Source organism: Rhinolophus ferrumequinum, chromosome 7 (genome assembly GCF_004115265.2).
Source record: "Rhinolophus ferrumequinum isolate MPI-CBG mRhiFer1 chromosome 7, mRhiFer1_v1.p, whole genome shotgun sequence".
NCBI lineage: Eukaryota > Metazoa > Chordata > Mammalia > Chiroptera > Rhinolophidae > Rhinolophus > Rhinolophus ferrumequinum.
In genome coordinates, this window is record NC_046290.1 from 46889114 (window position 1) to 46906967 (window position 17854).

At 38.7% G+C, this 17854-nt stretch overlaps 1 protein-coding gene across 6 annotated transcripts in view; it reads left to right on the plus strand.

Moving 5' to 3' along the window:
- ARHGEF28 (Rho guanine nucleotide exchange factor 28) overlaps positions 1-17854 on the plus strand; it is a 284986-nt gene that overhangs the window by 239352 nt on the left and 27780 nt on the right. For all 6 annotated transcript variants that reach the window (XM_033110869.1, XM_033110870.1, XM_033110871.1 and 3 more), the window contains 6 exons: positions 962-1093; positions 4273-4373; positions 7236-7274; positions 7369-7416; positions 11900-12385; positions 13467-13767. In XM_033110869.1, the coding sequence (XP_032966760.1) occupies positions 962-1093; positions 4273-4373; positions 7236-7274; positions 7369-7416; positions 11900-12385; positions 13467-13767 (1107 nt within the window). The remainder of the gene's footprint in view (positions 1-961; positions 1094-4272; positions 4374-7235; positions 7275-7368; positions 7417-11899; positions 12386-13466; positions 13768-17854) is intronic.

The window sequence follows — 17854 nt, forward strand, 5'->3', positions numbered from 1 at the left end:
ACCCTTCCTGCTCCTTTGAGCCACAGGAGCATTTTGGAATACTCTACTACCTGGATGAGAGAACTTAGCACCAAACCCGTGCCACCCTGTAGTGTATAGATGTTTGTGTCTCTTTCCTCCTTCAGTCTGTAAACTCTCCTTAACTACATAGTTATCGGATGGCCGTTAGCACCTAGAACAGAGTAAGTGCTCAATTTGCTGGATCAAATCATCAGAGTGTTTTAGGAATATTTGTGGGGTCCTCAGAATACTATTCCACATGCTAGTTGAAAACCTTTTATTGTAAATAAAAAACTGCACTTTCTTGATGTGATGTTTCTCAATCGTACTAGATCCTAAGAGTAGCCTTTCGTGCTTGTTTAATGTGCAAATCCCATTTTCTCCCCTGGAGAATCTGATCCAGCAGGTCTAGGATGAGGAGTGGGAATTTCTATTTTTTAAGGCATGTTTAGGGGAAATACTCTTTTAAGAACAGCTTATATGTCAGAGTAGAAAGTCTTAAAATCCTAGTGCCTGATCTATTTAAATTAATTGAATTTTTAGCATGCTAATTTACTGAAAGTTGCACTTGAGATATTTTTATACAACAAGTTTGTTTTTTTAAATTGAATTCTCTATTATAAAATGATGCTTAAAGTATTGGTGTTGATTGCAGGTTGGCAAGCTTTTTCTGTAAAAGGCCAGATAGTAAATATTTTAGACTTTGCAGGCCACATACATTTTCTGGGACACATTCTTCTGTGTGTGTGTGTGTGTGTGTGTGTGTGTGTTTGTGTGTGTATATGTGCGTGCACACATGTGTGTATATTTTAACAATTCTTTAAAAATGTAAAAACCAATTTTAGCTCCTGGGCCACATAAAAATAGACGCAGACCAAATATAGTTTGCCAACTCCTGGTCTTGATTTAAAAAATATATACATAGTCATTTTTAATTTACTTTGGTTTTCCTGCTTCTTAGCTGAGAGCCTACAAGTTGCCGTGAAGTCCTCCCAGATGGGTGAGGCATGTCCATCATCCGAGGGAGGATGCGGAGAAGCTGCCCTGACAGATATGCTCAGTTCTCATGACGTGCCAGGATCGCCTACTGCGTGTAAGTGAAAGTGGAGGCCTTTCCAATGAGCCTGAACATAATTCCTGCAACATACGGTGGTTACATAAAATGAAGGCAATGACCCTGTTCCTATGTGGAGGGGACTTCATGTGATTTTTCAAATTAGAGAATATCTGAACACTTGACACCTATGTAATTTTACTAGCCAATGTCACCTTAATAAATTTGAAAAAACAAAGAAAACCTGAGAATAAACACGCTAAGCGTCTTTTACGTGTCATAATGACACTGCTGTTCCAAGGACAGGGACTTAAAAGACAGTTGGTGAGTTTTACTACTGTGTTACCCAGGCGAGCTTTGGACCTTCCCCCAAACCTACCCTGCCTCATTGTTGAGATAACTTATTGAATGCAGTTTTGAAAGAACTTTTAAACTCTTTCAGGTCTTTTTGGAAAAAGGTCCCTGCAGTTCATTAGAGAACAAGTCATTTAACTTAATTTATGCATCGATGAAGACAATGTAACTTAGAAAAGTAGAATCACAGACACACACACATACACGCATTCACATGCATACACGTGCAAACACACATGCACACACAATCACACACACACACACATACACACATACGCATGCAGACACACATGCACACACAAGGTTTGGTGGTGTGGTTAAAGGCAGAAGTGCCAAAAGATTATTGATCAGTGTCACCATACGTTTTAATTCAGGTCAGAATTCATTCATTAAAAGACTATTTCATTATTTTTTAAATACAGAAAAATAGAATGTAGAGAATTGATTTAGGTAATTTCTCTGAACCTAATTATGTTATTATATGTATTTTTAAGCTAACTATTTAATTCCTTAAAGGTTCCTGAGATAAGAGCATGGAGAAGAAATTTTTTAAAAGAATGTATTTTTCATTATGTTCAGGCGATAAAAACATTACTCCCACCAGATCTTATATGCACAAGAGAAAATGTCTTTAGTAGCTAGAGTTTGGAGGATTAAATTTTTATGGAATTCTTTAAAAGCATCCCTTGGTTAATTAAGATATATGGAGGCAGTACAGTTTTTTTAAATTATATACTTTTTTTTTTTTTTTACTAGAACCAATAATTATTTTCCCCTCTCAAGTTGTGCTTTATCTAATCCTGGGTTTCTATTTTCAGAATGTGCACATATGTTTTTCATTTCCACACAGCCCAGATTCATCAGGGGAGTTGTACTGCCCTGGGTGGTTTCCTTTTTAAAGACGAACCTCATTATGCCACTGAGGAAGTTCTATCTAAAAATACATGTAGGGACCTGCTGCTCTCAGCCTCACCCTGCGGACAGCTGGGAAGGCCTCCATTCCACTGTTGCAGCTGCTCAGAGCACACAGCCACACCTTCCCTCCCCGCAGACCAGACAGTGAGGATTCTCCCTGTCGGTGGCCACGCCTCCCATGACTTGGGAGAGTTCTCAGAGACCCATGACATCTGCCAGATCCCCCGAGAGACTCCTTACAGTGGCCTCATATCAGGATTCATGGAGAGGAGGGGCAGGGGCATGTGGGCGGGGTCCTGTACCCCAAAGACTTATTCCGTTATGGGCTGGACTGGAATATGGTGCTATTATAAGAGCTTGATTCTCTTTATGAAGTCGACGAGGGCAAAATACTATTCCTAAATGAGGGTCTATCCCTGAATGGGTCCATTCTGGGTTTGACTTTGAAGACTGGGGTCTTCGAAATCAGGCCCGTATCAGTCTGAGGTTACAGACCAAGCAAGGCCCTCTATGTTTAGTCCTCTCTATACTACCTAATCAGTTAGATGAGTATAGTCTCCCTCTAAAATTCTGAAGGCCCTCTCATCCACTCTGAAATTGAATACAGGAACAGAGGGACTTGATCTATATTCCATTCTTCTGCTTTCATCTGACTCACCATCAGCTTCTTTTCCCATTTGATGGTTCTCCTTTCTACCAGGGGAAAGAGAGAGAGAATGGCTTCTTGTTTTGGTAATGCTTTTGGCATCTAAGAGTTAAGAATAGTTCCCCACAGTGGAACCAATTTTTTAGTGACAGAGAAGTCTCTATAGAATGTCCCTTCACTATACGTGAACAAGCATTGACTGGCTTGGGCAAACTGAAGTTAATTTTTAGCTGATATAACTTGAAGCAGTTTCTGCTTAAACAAAAACTTCTTTGTAATAGAAAGTCCTTTGGAGTCCTATGGGACTCTCATTGAAATAAAAAGAAGTATTTCCTTTATCAGAAATAAAGTTTCAAGATGGCACTGGGAATAAATTATAAACAGTGTCACAAAGTGAGTATCTATTTCATCAGGATCCTGATTAGACAAGATTCCAATGAAATTCTTTGTGTGAAAGGGCTTTGGAAGGTCTAGTTTTAAACACTATAAGGTGAGCATAGTGTAAGTTTTAACTTATATGGGTAAAGAAATAAAATCCTGCCAACAGAGATTTAATGGATGGAGTGAAAACTGTGTGTGGTATTTAAAAATATTACTGGACTAGAAATATCTCTGTGTTTTCATAGGTTAGATATACAGTGTTTATAGTATTTGTGAATTTAGAGCAGAAGCAAGAATTGTGAAGAAAAAACACACACTAGGAAATTGTTTTTAAGAATCAGTTAGTTAGCGATAGGGGGAGGTTCTCAGTTTGTATGACTGCGAAGTCATAAAGTTTTAGCCAGGCTCACCCTGCTCAGAAAGATGTCCCACTCCTGTTGTTGGACGACTCCTTCCTTCTCAGCTGTGTTTATGGTCTGCTGCTCTTGTACTGGTCACCAGGGAGCCTTTCGTAGACCTGTCTCCTTGGATCTGGGCCTACCGGCCCTTGCTTTTGTCCTATAATGCCTGTTTTCAACTTCACCCTCCCAGGTGGCTTTTTCCTGTTAAGTGAAAGTGAGGTGTAGAATCTACCCTCTCAGTACCACCACCATCACATGAATACCTCTCTGCAAAAAAAGAAGAAAAATGAAAAGAGGGGTGGTAATTGGTGTCATTTGTCAGTTTGGTATCTATTAGTATGTAAGCTCCCTGAGGGCAGGGACTCCGTTATTGTAGCACCTCATCTAAGAGTATTCAATACATGGGATTTTGTGATGTTTGTTATTTGGAAATATGTGTCAGCTGTGAACAAAAGAACCCAGTTCTCTGGCTGATGTTTGATGATGTCCTTTTTGTTTCTGTCTCAATGGCGTGCTTCCAGCACTAGCCACAGAAGGGACAGGAGGAAGAGGCTGTTGGGATGTGGACCCCGGGACCCAGGGTGTGGGAGCCGACTTGGCGGCCTCTGATGCAGGGGAGAAGGTATTGTGAACTGATTTGTTAGTAAATGGCACCAGTTACATTGTGTAATAAAATCACCTCAGGCCCTGGTCTGTCCATGGTCACGAGGGGTAGAAAAGTGTATTTCCTGAATTGTTCTCAATTTCAATATTCATATTTAAACTTCCTAACTTATTTCTTCTTAAAATGTTCTTGCTCTTCCTATATCATCATGTAGGTGTAAACAAAGAAACAATTGAAAAGATATTAAAAAGATTTAAAACTCGAATGTTTATTTGTGTGTCTGCGCTCTCTTCTGGTCTCACTTCTCACTTTCTGCACTGAAGCCTCTAGCTTTTCACCCACTACGTTCAGCAACTCTTGGCCAAGGGGTGGTCCTGGGGACCGGGGCCTTTATGCAACCAGGTGGCACTAAAGTGGCACAAATAATTTTGACTTTGGAATATTGCTTGCTTCTTCCCCCCCCCTTTTTTTTTTTTTTTTGCTTGGGGCCTCTTTTTTGACACACTATACATGTAGGTTATAACACTTTTAAAAATTAAATGCATGAAACTTCCTATGAACTTCAAATGAAACTGAGATGTCAGAAACAGAGAGGGAATAAGAATATGATTCTGGCAAGTAGCTAGTGGGCTTCCCCAGGATCATCTGGGCTCAAGAATTTGGCTTTATCTAAAATCAAATTAGGTACATTGCCAAACACAAGCATGTGTTAATGTGGAAAAATGACATACGTCAGATCTCTATATATGTAACATTTTACATAGTATATGTTTTTGTATAAATATAGAAATGACTGAGAAACAAAGTCCATTTTTTTTTAAATCCATAGAAAAAGATGGCTGTGATTTAGTGTTTTAACCTTCATAGGCCAAAATAAAAATAGGAATGCATATTTTACTCCACTTATTCTGACTGTAAGCTTTCTAACTTACTTCTTTTTAAAATGTTCCCACTTTCCGTCCTTTTCAGTGCAGACTTTGCTTAAGTCTGTAGCTTCCAACTGCTTTTATATAATATTATTAGAGGAAGGGAGGAGAAGGGAATTGGTTAGTAATCGTTTTCTCTTGAATGGAAAGCTGTGGTAGCTCCCACTTCTCAAATCTTTCCCTCCCATGATTCAGTCACAGGTAAGTGAGACTTAAGTGTCCAGATTCCTCTTTGGATGAACCTGTCTGGAAGAGTTTGCCATTAATAAAGCATTTTGAGAAACTAAATGAACAGACATAGGGCAAGATCACTTGAAATCAAGCTTTAAAAAAGTGTATAATTGATATTTTGTAATTATATTCCTTAATAAAGTAAGGTGTGTGTGTTTTTTTTTAAAGTATTTCTGAAAGAATTTTAAAAAATTAAAATTTTCACCCAAATGGCAAAATATCCCATGTAAATCACTAGCTGCAGCTATCCACATTTACCACAAGGTGGCGGAACGACTCCATTAAACCGATGACATTAAAAATTCCTGTCTAGTCTCAAACCTGGTGGTTCTTGAAAATAAGTAACCACATGTAGCACAACGCAACTCATTTCTATGCTTCTAATTTTTATAGACTACAAAATTTATATATCATGCTATCTTCTTATAACAAAAACCATGGCGTGTGGAGCAACGACAAAACCAGAAATGCAGAGAGAATTCCAAAACTCACTACAGAATGGAGGTGCTTAGCTCCCATTATCTTCCAGAGGGTTGGGCACAGATTTAATGACTCCAAACTTCATTTCCTTTTCCATCCTTTGTCCTTCTCCTATTAGAGGTACTGGTTAGTAATAAAATCTTTCTTTAATGGACAGTATGGGGAAAGAGACCTGGCTAGCTCATCGAGGCATCATCAGCTAAAACGAATTGAATTTGACACATCCAAAGTTACATGAGCACTAACAACTGACTGTTCCTTGTGGTTTCAACTTAAAGCTGCTCAGGCAAGAGCAATGGGAGACAGTAGCCTCTTGGAGGACAGGAAATCTGGTGATGTCCCATAGCATAAGGTATGGAGTATATCGTGGGTGCCTGGTATTTATTTATGGAATGGAGTGAGTTTCCATTCCATGCCAGGCATTGTTCTGAGGTTGGCAGATATAGACTTAAACGCAGAGAAGAAATCCTGCTATTCATTGGCTTACATCCTAGTGAGAGAAGACAGATGATAAATAAATAGACAAATGTTCAATTCAACTCTGGAAACTGGAAGTCTTCACTATCCACGTGTGCCGTTAATGTGTAGGTAGAGAGATGAGGAGTGAGACCCCATTCCCTCAGGAGCCGATGGTCCCTTGTTGCCTCATTCATGTCCTCTGCTGATATGGCTTCTACTAAGTCAGTCACGGAGGGTCCAGTGAACTCAGAGGTAGGATCTGGAGCCGGTCAGCTAAGCGCTCCTCTTTGGGCCACCTCTGGGTCTGGTTTCTTCTTCCCACCACTGGCTACTTTGGCTTTGTGAATCTCAAACATTGTGAGAGGAAGCATGGTGTTCTCTAGTTTCCAAATCTGGCCTCCACGACGCAAGGGCCCAGCCTTGCCTGGGAGACAACTTCAACCTTGGCACAGAGAGCTCGATTTGCAGCGTGGCTTGTGCAAAGTAAATATTGTCACTTACTGAGAGTGTGCAGCACTTACTTACCATCATCCCTTGTTGTTTTAAGGGATGGTTGGGTGAAAAGCTGCCATGCATCTCAAATACCGAGTTTGCAGAGAAGGCTTTCATCAAGTTGTTGTTTAATTCTGTAGGCTTTGATTTCTGAGAAGAGACAGTCACTGTAGAAAAGTTTAGAGAGAGTGAAGTGATTTACCCAAGGTCATACATTTGGGAACACTACAGTGCAGCTTTCCCAAAGTAGAGTGATTATTCATTTTCTTATGTTTTTATTTATGTATTTTAGGTGGAATATAGAAGTTTTCCAGGTTCTTCACAGTCAGAGGTGAGCTTTGAGTACCTGAAATATACCACCGTCCTCTATTTGTAGGTAATGAATGGTTTTTCAAGAATTTAACACTTAGGATCTTATTTTTCAGATTATACAAGCGATACAGAACTTAACCCGTCTCTTATATAGCCTTCAGGTAACTGCGCTCCTCTAATTTTTGACCTTGTGAATGTTTCTCTTAATGCATTTCACTTTATTTGATGATTCCCAGACTTTAAAAATTAGAACATCTGCGAGGTAGTGAATGATCTTAAAAGAATGCCAGCCCCCAGTTGTAACTCTGCTAGATACGTTGCACTTCACCTGGTTTTGTAATCACAAGGCAACACCACTACTACATTTTATACCATTCTTCTCTGAAACCATAAAACAGTTCATATCTTTAAAAAATATTGACGAATATGATCTGGCTTGAAGTTTACAATGAAACTCTTAGGTGAGTGTAGCATGACTTCACATTTTCTGGTGAAAACTTAAATTCACGCCTAAACTTTTTTCCCTTCCACATGTTAGCCGTAGGCCTTTAGAGCAGTTAAATAATTCATATGCTCCTTCATTCTTTTGTTTGTTCATCCACCCAGCATTCACTGAGTGTGCTCTCTGTGCTGGATACTACACAGAGGGCTGAACCCACAAAGGCAAAATGACCACAAAGCCTGCTGTCAAACGGCTTGCTGTCTATCAAGGAAAGACAAGCATAAACATCATGCTTGATTTGAGATTATAGGTTTTTGGTCCCTTAGGCCATACATAAGAAAGACTGAATACATCTACTTGCTTAATTTGTAGATTAAGAAATATTTTAAATTATATCAAAGCAATGGTTATATTGTAGAAACATTTTAGGATGCACATAAATAAAATAAAATGACTTGTGATTCTATAGAGAGAATTATAATTGGCATGTTGGTATATATTTCTCTTGTTTTTTTAGAATCATTTTATATATAGTCTTGCAACATGTATCTTTCCATGTCATCAGTGATTATCCTGTAGCACAATTTTTAATGGTTATATAATATTCCAATCTGTGGAATTTATCCAATTCCTCATAGTTTATACGTTTGTATTAATAAAACTCTAGTGACATCCTTGTACACTAATCTCTTTGAACATATCTGAGAGTTTCCTTAGAATCAATTATCAGTATTATTTTTTTAGGTTTTTAGTAGACATTGCTAAAATAATCAACATCCCATTCTACTTCTCAATTTAGAAATTGGTCAAGATATCTGATTATCTTAGTTTGTGTTTTTTGAATTACTCTTGAGATTAAACTTTCTTTTCTACTGTTTTATTAGCCAGTTATACTTCATATCTCATACCTGCTGAATATTAAAATAAAATAAAATTAAGTCTGACTTTAAGTTTTCACCAGAAAAAAATGGAAAGTCCTGCTACATTTGACGTTTCCTTATTTATACTTTGCATCAAGACTTCTTTCTCTTATGTTCTATCGATCATCTGCCTATTCTTGCTCTGGTCCCACTCATTATCTTGATTATTAAAGTTTTGGATTACATCTGGATATATGACAGTACTAGTTTCCTCTTACTATGTTTCTATGCTTATCTGTATGTTCTTTCATAAGAGTTTTTGAATTATCGCCAAGTTTCTTACCTTTCTACCAAGACTGTTAAATTAAAATCTCATTATATTTACGAATTAAGTTGGGAGAATTGGCACTTTTGGAATGAGTAGTCCTCTTATCTGAGAAGATGTTGTTAGTCATCTCTTATTTTATATTCTACTGAATGGAATTTTTAAAATTAATTTCTCCTATGGTGGTTGCTTATAATAAAGGTATTGATTTTTATATGTTTATTTTGTAACTGGCAATTAATTGAATATTATTATTATTTTAATTTTGAGGGGAATATTAGGGAACAGTGTGTTTATCCAGGACCCATGAGCTCCAAGTCAAATCGTCATTTTTTTCAATCTGGTTGTGGAGGGCACAGCTCCCTGGCCCATGTGGGAATCGAACGAGCAACCTCCGTGTTATGAGCACTGCTCTCTAACCAACTGAGTCAACTGTCCACCCACAGGCAGCTCAGCTCCAAGTCAAGCCGCTGTGTTCACTCTAATTGTGGAGGGTGCAGCTCCTAGGCTCATGTGGGACTCAAACCAGTGACCTCAGTGTTTTGAGCACTGCGCTCTAACCAACTGAGCCAACTGGCCGCCCCTAAATACTATTTTTTAATAGCTTTTCTGTTGATTCTTTGGAGATTCCAGGTAGAAAGTAAATATTTGAAAATACTGGTATGACTATTCTTCAATAATTATATCGATTTTTTTTTCTTGGCTTACTGCTTTGGCTAGAAATTCTGAAAATGTATTAAATAATAGTGCTGGTATAAGCATCCTTGTCTTATTCAAGATTTAGTGGGAATTCCTTTTGTATCTTACATTAGATAATACTGGTCTGGGGTAGATAATCTTAGAGACTGAATTTATTATATAAAGTAAATATTTTTTCTTTTAAGTATTAGCTAAGTGATATAATTTGAGCATAGTTCATTAACTTTTGGGAGATGAAAACACTGAGTATCCCAGCATGTATTGCCTGATGAAAACACTCACAAGGTTATATCTCTTCTTTTCAACCTGAATGCAGCCCTGTGTGGATTCAAGGTTCAGAGAAGCCAGGTGACCTAAATGACCTAATTTTTGCAACTCATTAGGTTGAAGCAACATGGGAAATATCAAATTCTGTAGTAGATTCTCTTAACTAAAGCTTTTGAGGTGATCTAAGGATGTGGGCTCTGAGAGATTTCTGTTCATGGCACAGTCATCTCTTTTGAAGTTGAATCTCGTATGCATGATTGAAGTTTTTACATAAGCATTTTTTGAACCAGATGAAAATGAAATTTGATCCCTATTTAGGAGACCAGAATTAGAGATGAGGTATAGGCAAGGCAGAAAGGAAAGGACACAGAGTTATTCCAGCAAAGAAAAGTTAAGAGAGAGTGAACTGGGAAGTTCACTAAACTTCAAAAGTAAGTGCTGTTCTCTGTCCTAAATATCAAACTTTAAGTGTGAAAATGAATACTATCCAATTTTCAAATGCTACCTCTGTGCTACAGAAGAGAATGGTCTCATCCCAAACGTTAAGTAGATCAAGAATACTTCGTGGTAGCGTTTAGTCTAATTGTAACCCTTACATGAGAAGGATCATTGTCTATGGTAGTTCTGACATATAAAATATTGGATTTTTGTTTGTCTTGCTATTTTGATGCCCTTAAGATTTGTTAGAATTAAGTGAGGTATGATCGGCAATTTGCTCTAGCCAGGTCCTGAGTCCTGAATGGCTTATTATTTCATAGTTAAAGATCAAAGTAATTAGTACTATTCTCAGTGATCATTGTTCTCTTTATAATAATATCTAAAAGACATTAATCAAATATTTGTATTAATTTGAAATTAATTTTTTTTTATTTTTAAAAATATGACTTTAAAATGGCCCCAGTGAATACATTTTTGAGTCTTATTCCAAGACAACTATCAATTTAAAATACGCCTCAGTTCTTTACCCTTCAAAAGTATAGGAAACTGCTGATCTAACAAAGAACTAATGGTCAAATCCCCATCTTCCCAGCACGTGTTATACCGACAGTTTTAAAAATTCTTAGGAAAGAAAAATGTGAATTTATCCCTGGGAGAGTAATAATTTCTCATAATGAGTCAACACACACACACATACCCAGTATGTGGCCATTTTCAATTTGTCCCTTCTGTGCTTCTTTGCGCTTTAAATGGGAACTTTTAAAATTAAAAGCTTCCAAGGGCATTCACAGAGATTATTTTTTGTTTTGTGGAATCCTTCCAAATCTTGGCAATTATTTCCTGTGATGCTGCCAAACTTTTCAGAGGCAGATACTGTAACTCAAAATGTTTTTTTAATCTGGTTGGTAATGTCCTCTGGGCTTTAGAATATCTATGTTTCCTTAGTCATTCCACCCTCCTATTAGCAATCTATTAAACAATGAATTTCAGCTTAGTGTTTTATGCATGACCTTCCTGCTATAATACAAAGAAATAACAGTAATGAGACGAGCTTTACCACTTATATATCCTAAATGTAATATTAACGGCTATTCTTGGGCAATTATACTATAAAAAGATTACTTGCTGAAAGTCTGCAAGTGGTTGACTTTTTCTTTTTATGTCTTCATATATATAATGTAGCTTAAGTAATTTCTGGTTTGAGACTCAAAGCGTACTATCAGGTTTAGATAGATTCTTAAATTCTCATAAATTCTGAAAGAGAGTGAGACATAGAACAGGAATGTAGAGTCTTGTGAATTTGTGTGCTGAATTCTTATCAGAAGATTTGCTTAAATATTATCCAAAACCCAGCAACAAACCCCATTACGAAAAGAGGAGGATGAGCATTGCTTTTCTGCTTTATTTCTTTAGAATATAAATTCCCAGGCCGTACCAGTAGAAAATGTAGACAAGCCTATTTGAAGTGCCAAGTTCAGTCTTTGGAGGTAACTTAGAAAAAAGACAATATTAAGAGAGACCAATTCGGTCACGCTTTTTGTATTGAGAGGTAGTTCTAACCCAAAGTGCAAACAATATGGAAGCCTTTACTTCTTTCCTCTCTGCTCTGACAGGCCGCCTTGACCATTCAGAATAGCCACATTGAGATCCACAAGCTGGTTCTCCAGCAGCAGGAGAGCCTGTCCCCTGGCGCCTCTTTCCGAGGCTGCCCATTTCAGGACCAGGAGAAGTACCGCCACCTGGAGAAGCGGCATGAAGAGCTGGTCAATATCCACAAGCTCCAACACCAGTTCCAGCAGGACCAGCGGCGCTGGCACCGCAGGTGTGACCAGCAGCAGAAGGACCAGGAAGCCAAGGAGAGCTGGCTGCAGGAGCGTGAGAGGGAGTGCCAGTCACAGGAGGAGCTGCTGCTCCGGAACCGTGGGGAGCTGGACCAGCAGCTCCAGGAGTACCAGCAGAACCTGGAGCGGCTGAGGGAGGGCCAGCGCCTGGTGGAGAGGGAGAGGGAGAGGATGCGGGCACAGCAGAGCCTGCTGTGCCGCTGGAAACACAGCCGGCAGAGTAGCCTTCCCGCAGCGTTTTCTCCCGGAAGCACAGAGGTACGGATCTTCGGTGCTTGCCAAAGCAGTGTGTGAGGCGCTAGCTTCTCGAAGATGGGTTTAGTCATGGTCTCTCTGTCGCTTCTTGTGTAAGAGCTCACAGGAGTTACTCAGAATGTAGATAGCAGAAGCTGGGAACTTTCAGAGACAATGCATATGCATCTTGATTTGAACTATGGAAATTTGAAAGGCCTCGGTCCTATTGGTTCATGGGCTCATTGTAGTCTGAGCCGTCCTGAGCCAAGGGAAAGAACACAGAATTGATTTGACCCAGTAAGATGAGGTTTGTCCTGGAGGAACACTCACCATGAGAGTGCTGTCTTTCCTGTAGTTGGAGGACCCTCTTCATGTGGGCTAGTCTTCAGAGTTCTGTATAGATGTACCTTTTAGCAGATCAATGATCTATTAACATGTATTATAGGTACTGAATTTAGCAAGTATAATATTATTCTGTTATTCTAAGCTTATTCTCTTTTTGTAAATTTGACAGAGTAAATTCAAAATCCCTTTCACTAATAGTTAACATGAGTATACTAATAAATGACTGGGCAGAATGAAACCTTTCAGAAGAGTCTGTGTTCCATCTGCACCCTCTCTACCTGTGCTTGACAATTCTATTTGTCCCAGGAGTTTGCTTTTCTGTACACGTATCTGGTTTTTATTGATAGTGCATGAAGTTATAAAAATTGATAAGCTTATAAGAAAGATCTATGTTGATCTGTCTTTCAAGTTGACTAAATCACATTTATTGCAAATACATGAATATGTTTTCAAACCTCTGTTATTGAGCCAAAGCTAAATAAAATGCTGCTGTCTCTTAAAGTGGAAACACTTTAATGGCAGCGAGCACTACTGCTTGTTTATTTTGTTTTTGCCTTTTTTAAAGATATGCTATGCATAGCAATTGAAGTTTTTGGTACTAGCTCATTAAAAGGGGATGAAAGGACAGAGTCAAGGGTAATAGTCTTCTTGACTTCACGCTTATTAAAATCTTGATTGCTAAATTCTATTAGGAATAAATGCTTTATGAAACTTGTGTAAATGGCTGGAGAAATTATTGTATTTTTTTTCCCTTACACAGGTGATGGAACTTAATCGATCTGAGAGTTTATGTTATGAGAATTCATTCTTCATCAATGAAGCTTTAGTACAAATGTCATTTAACACGTGCAACAAACCGACTCCATCAGTTATCCATCAGGATGCCACTTACCCCCTCAATATATCTAATTCTGATTTGGTAAGGACTAGTGAAAATCAAGTAGACCTCAAGACGGATGTTTCTCCGCCAGTGGGAGTCAACCATGAACTGTGGACAGCCGCTGAGTCCTGTCATCAGACACCCCCTCTCCACCAAAGCAGCGAGGATTCTTGTAAAAATGGTAATTAACACTTTAAGCATCATCTGTGTAGTTTCAACAAGAAGCTGTGTCTCTGAATGGTTGGCTCTTCTATAGAGCGAATCAAAGTGGGCCCTAGAATGGGAATAAATTGGTGCTGATGAGCTGAAGTTTGTGGCATAAACTTTTCTTTGGGGGAAGTCTGGGGACTACTATCACTTGTGAAAAGCTAGACAAGCTAGACCAGGCTAGAGGGCTTACAAGATGCCAGCAAGATGTTAGAACCAGACAGGGTTTTCAGGTTTGTGGGTTAAATGATAACTTTCCCTTAAAAGTGAAGCAGCTTGATATTTATTACTTACTGTAGACCCTACCACATCTACATACACATATTTGTTGACTCTCGAAAATAAAAGATATGGACAGGGTTTGTGGTAGAACTTTATTGTGTATCAGGGCAATTTCTTGTAACATTAGTGAAACCTGTACCTCTATTAAACACCCAAAATGAAACTGTTAACATCATTTGTCATTGTAAAAAAAGGTGTTGTGTCTCCATAAGTACCTCGTAATAACACAATTTGCTAATCCCATTAAAGCATTTGCCAAATATAAATGAAAGGCAGCTCGAGTTACCAACTCCACATGAATCCAATGATTTAAATCTATGTCTATTATAAATTGTTTTCTGTGGGTTATGAGGTAGGGAATGAGAAGAACTTGAAACCTCTCTACCAAAAACAGATGGCATGCAATAGAATAAACAAATGGCTGGCCACATGGATGTGAAATAAATCACCGACAGCAAAATGTTTCAGAAACGTAAAACAAGCAGCAGTATAGAGATCTTCAGAACTGAGCACAGATTTATTTCCATGGTTGATATATATTCTTAGTTTGTCAGTAGGATAATTTTTCAGCAACGGAAAGTTTTGAAGGTATTCAGCTTCTCTGAATCAGAAAGTAATAATTCTGATACTGCCTGAAAGTTGATTTATTACTAATCTAAAAGATGTTGATTCTTAGTAGTGGATAATTCTTTATAGTCACTGCTATAATCTTATTTTTGTTAGCATACATGAGAGAATGAAATAATTATAGTATCATTTCAAATATTTTTAAATTATGTTTTATTTTTCAATTACAGTTCATATGCAATATTATATCAGTTTCAGGTATCAACATGATTAGACACTTATATAACTTATGAAGTGATCATCCCGATAAATCTACCACCCACCTGACACCAAACATAGTTATTACAGTATTATTGACTATATTCCCTATGCTATACTTTACATCCCCATGACTGTTTTGTAACTACCAATATGTACTTATTAATCCCTTACCCTTTTTCACCCACCTCCACACCCCCCCCATCTGGCAACTATCAAAATGTTCTCTGTATCTATGAGTCTATTCCTGGTTTGTTTGTTAGTTTATTTTGTTTTCTAGATTCCACATATAAGTGAAATCATATGGTATTTGTCTTTTTCTGTCTGACTTGTTTTATTTGGCATAAGACTCTCTAGGTCCATCCATGTTGCTGCAGATGTCAAGATTGCATTCTTCTTATGGCTGAGTAATATTCCACTGTATATATGTATCACTTCTTTATCCATACGTGTATTGATGGACACTTAGGTTGCTTCCAAATCTTGGCTATTGTAAATAATGCTGCAATGAACATATGGATGCACATGTCTTTTCAAATTAGTGTTTTGGGTTTCTTTGGATAAATACCCAGAAGTGCGATTGCTGGATCCTTCTTTGTTTCTTGTTATAGCCTTTGTTTTAAAGTCTATTTTGTTTGGTATAAGTATTGCTAATTTTTTTTTTTTCATTTCCATTTTCATGAAATATCTTTTTTCATCCCTTTACTTTCAGACTCTGTCTTTTGATCTGAAGTGAGTCTTTTCTAGGCAGCATATGTCGGGGCCTTGTTTTCTTATCCATTCAGCCACACTTTGTCTTTTGATTGGAGCATTTAATCCATTTACATTTAAAGTAATTGTTGATAGATATGTAGTTGCTGCCATATTTTATTCATATTTTTTATCTCTTTTTGTCTCCTCCTCCTACTACTACTATTCTTCTCCTCCTCCTCCTTCTTCTTTTTCTTCTTCTTCTTCCTCTTCCTCTTCCTCTTCTTCTTCTTCATCTCCATCTCTCCTTCTCCTTCTCCTTCTTCTAGAAGTCCTTTTAATATATCTTGTAATACTGGTTTGGTGGTGAACTCCTTTAGCTTTTTTTTTTTTGTCTGGGAAGCTTTTTATCTGTCCTTTGATTCTAAATGATGGCTTTGCTGGGTAGAGTAATGTTGGTTGTAGATTCTTGCTTTTCATGTTGACAGTCTTATGAGAGCTCCCTTGTAGGTAACAAACTGCTTTTCTCTTCCTGCTTTTAAGTTTCTCTCTTTGTCTTTAAACTTTGGCATTTTAACTATGATGTGTCTTGGTGTGGACCCCTTTGGGTTCATCTTGTTTGGGACTCTGCACTTCCTGGGCTTGTACGTCTATTTCCTTCTCCAAGTTAGGGGAGTTTTTCATCATTATTTCTTCAAATAGGTTTTCAATTCTTCTCCATCTTCTCCTTCTGGTACCCCTATGATATGAATGTTGGTATGCTTGATGTTGTCCCAGAGACCCCTTAAACTGTTCTCATTTTTTTTTATTCTTTTTACTGTTCTGATTGGGTGTTTTCTACTACCTTATCTTCCAAATGGCTGATTCAATCCTCTGATTCATCTTATCTACTGTTGATTTCCTCCAATGTATTCTTCACTTCAGTTATTATATTCTTCATTTTTGACTTTTTTTTATGTTTTCTATCTCCATTTTTATGTTTCCTATCTCTTTGTTGAAGTTCTCACTAAAATTGTTGAGCATCCTTATAACCAGTGTTTTGAACTCTGTGTCTGGTAGCTTGCTTTTCTCCATTTTGTTTATTCCATTTTCTGGAGTTTTGTTCTGTTCTTTCATTTGGGACATGTTTCTTATCTCCTCATTTTGGCTGCCTCCCTGTGTTTGTTTCTATGTATTAAGTAGAGGTACTATGTTTCCTGGCCTTGGTAGAGCGGCCTTATATAGTAGGTTTCCTGGAGCCCAGTGGTGCAGTCTGCCCGGTCGCCCGAACTGGGTACTTCATGTATGTCCCTTGTATTGGTTATATGTGCCCTCCTTTTATAGTTGAGCCTTAATTGCTGTTGGCACATCAGTGGGAAGGATTGACCCTCAAGCTGATTGATTGTGAGGACTGGCCATGACTACAGTGGAGAAGCTGTTGTGCAGGGCCTGACCCTATGGAGCAGGATTCACTTTAATAGGATACTAGTGCCTTCCAAGTTTTCCCTTTAGGTGTGTCATCTGTGGAGGTAGTTGGGTAGTGCTCTCGTGTGGTCTGAAGCTGGCTACTGGGTGTTTTGGTTCTGGGGCCTCTTGGGGCGGGGGCTCTGGTGCAGACTAAGGTCAGTCACTGTCTATGCCCTGCTTAGTGCCACTTAGTGTGACCTACAAAGTGATATGCAGATGGTTGCCAATTGCACTGGGCTTGGAGGTGTCTGGGAGAGGCTAAGTTGGGAACTGAGGCCAGATACTTCTAGTGCTGGGTCTGGGGCAGCTTAACAAGAGGTATGGGCTTGCTGAGGCCAGTGCTGCTTGTTTGCGGTTTGTGAGCCTCTGAGAGATTTTATAAAAATCTGCAGCATGAGCCAAGACAGGTCATTTGTATGGAAAAGCCACTGGAAGTGGCTAGGGTGGGCCCACAAATTGAGTGGGGCAGGGTCTCAGGGAGTCAGCAGGGTGGGCCTAACAGTATTAACCAGGTTGATGGAGACTCAGACATGGTGCCCTCCTTTGGGTGCAGGCTTGGTGGAGAGAGGGCTCAACAAAGGAACAATGGTTTCTGCCAGTACTTCTGTCTGAGAGGAAGCTGACCCTCCAGCCCTCACTCTGAAGCCAGACAAATTCAGTTCTTCCTGTATATCCTTGGAACCTTTGAGCTGTTGCCCCAGAGCTGGAGCTCAGGCCCTTTAAGAGGAATGCCTGGGACTCCAGCCACCCTGTGTCTCACTCAGCCACAATCTCCACTGGTTTTCACAGCGAGAAGTTTTGGAGACTTCTTTTCCCCA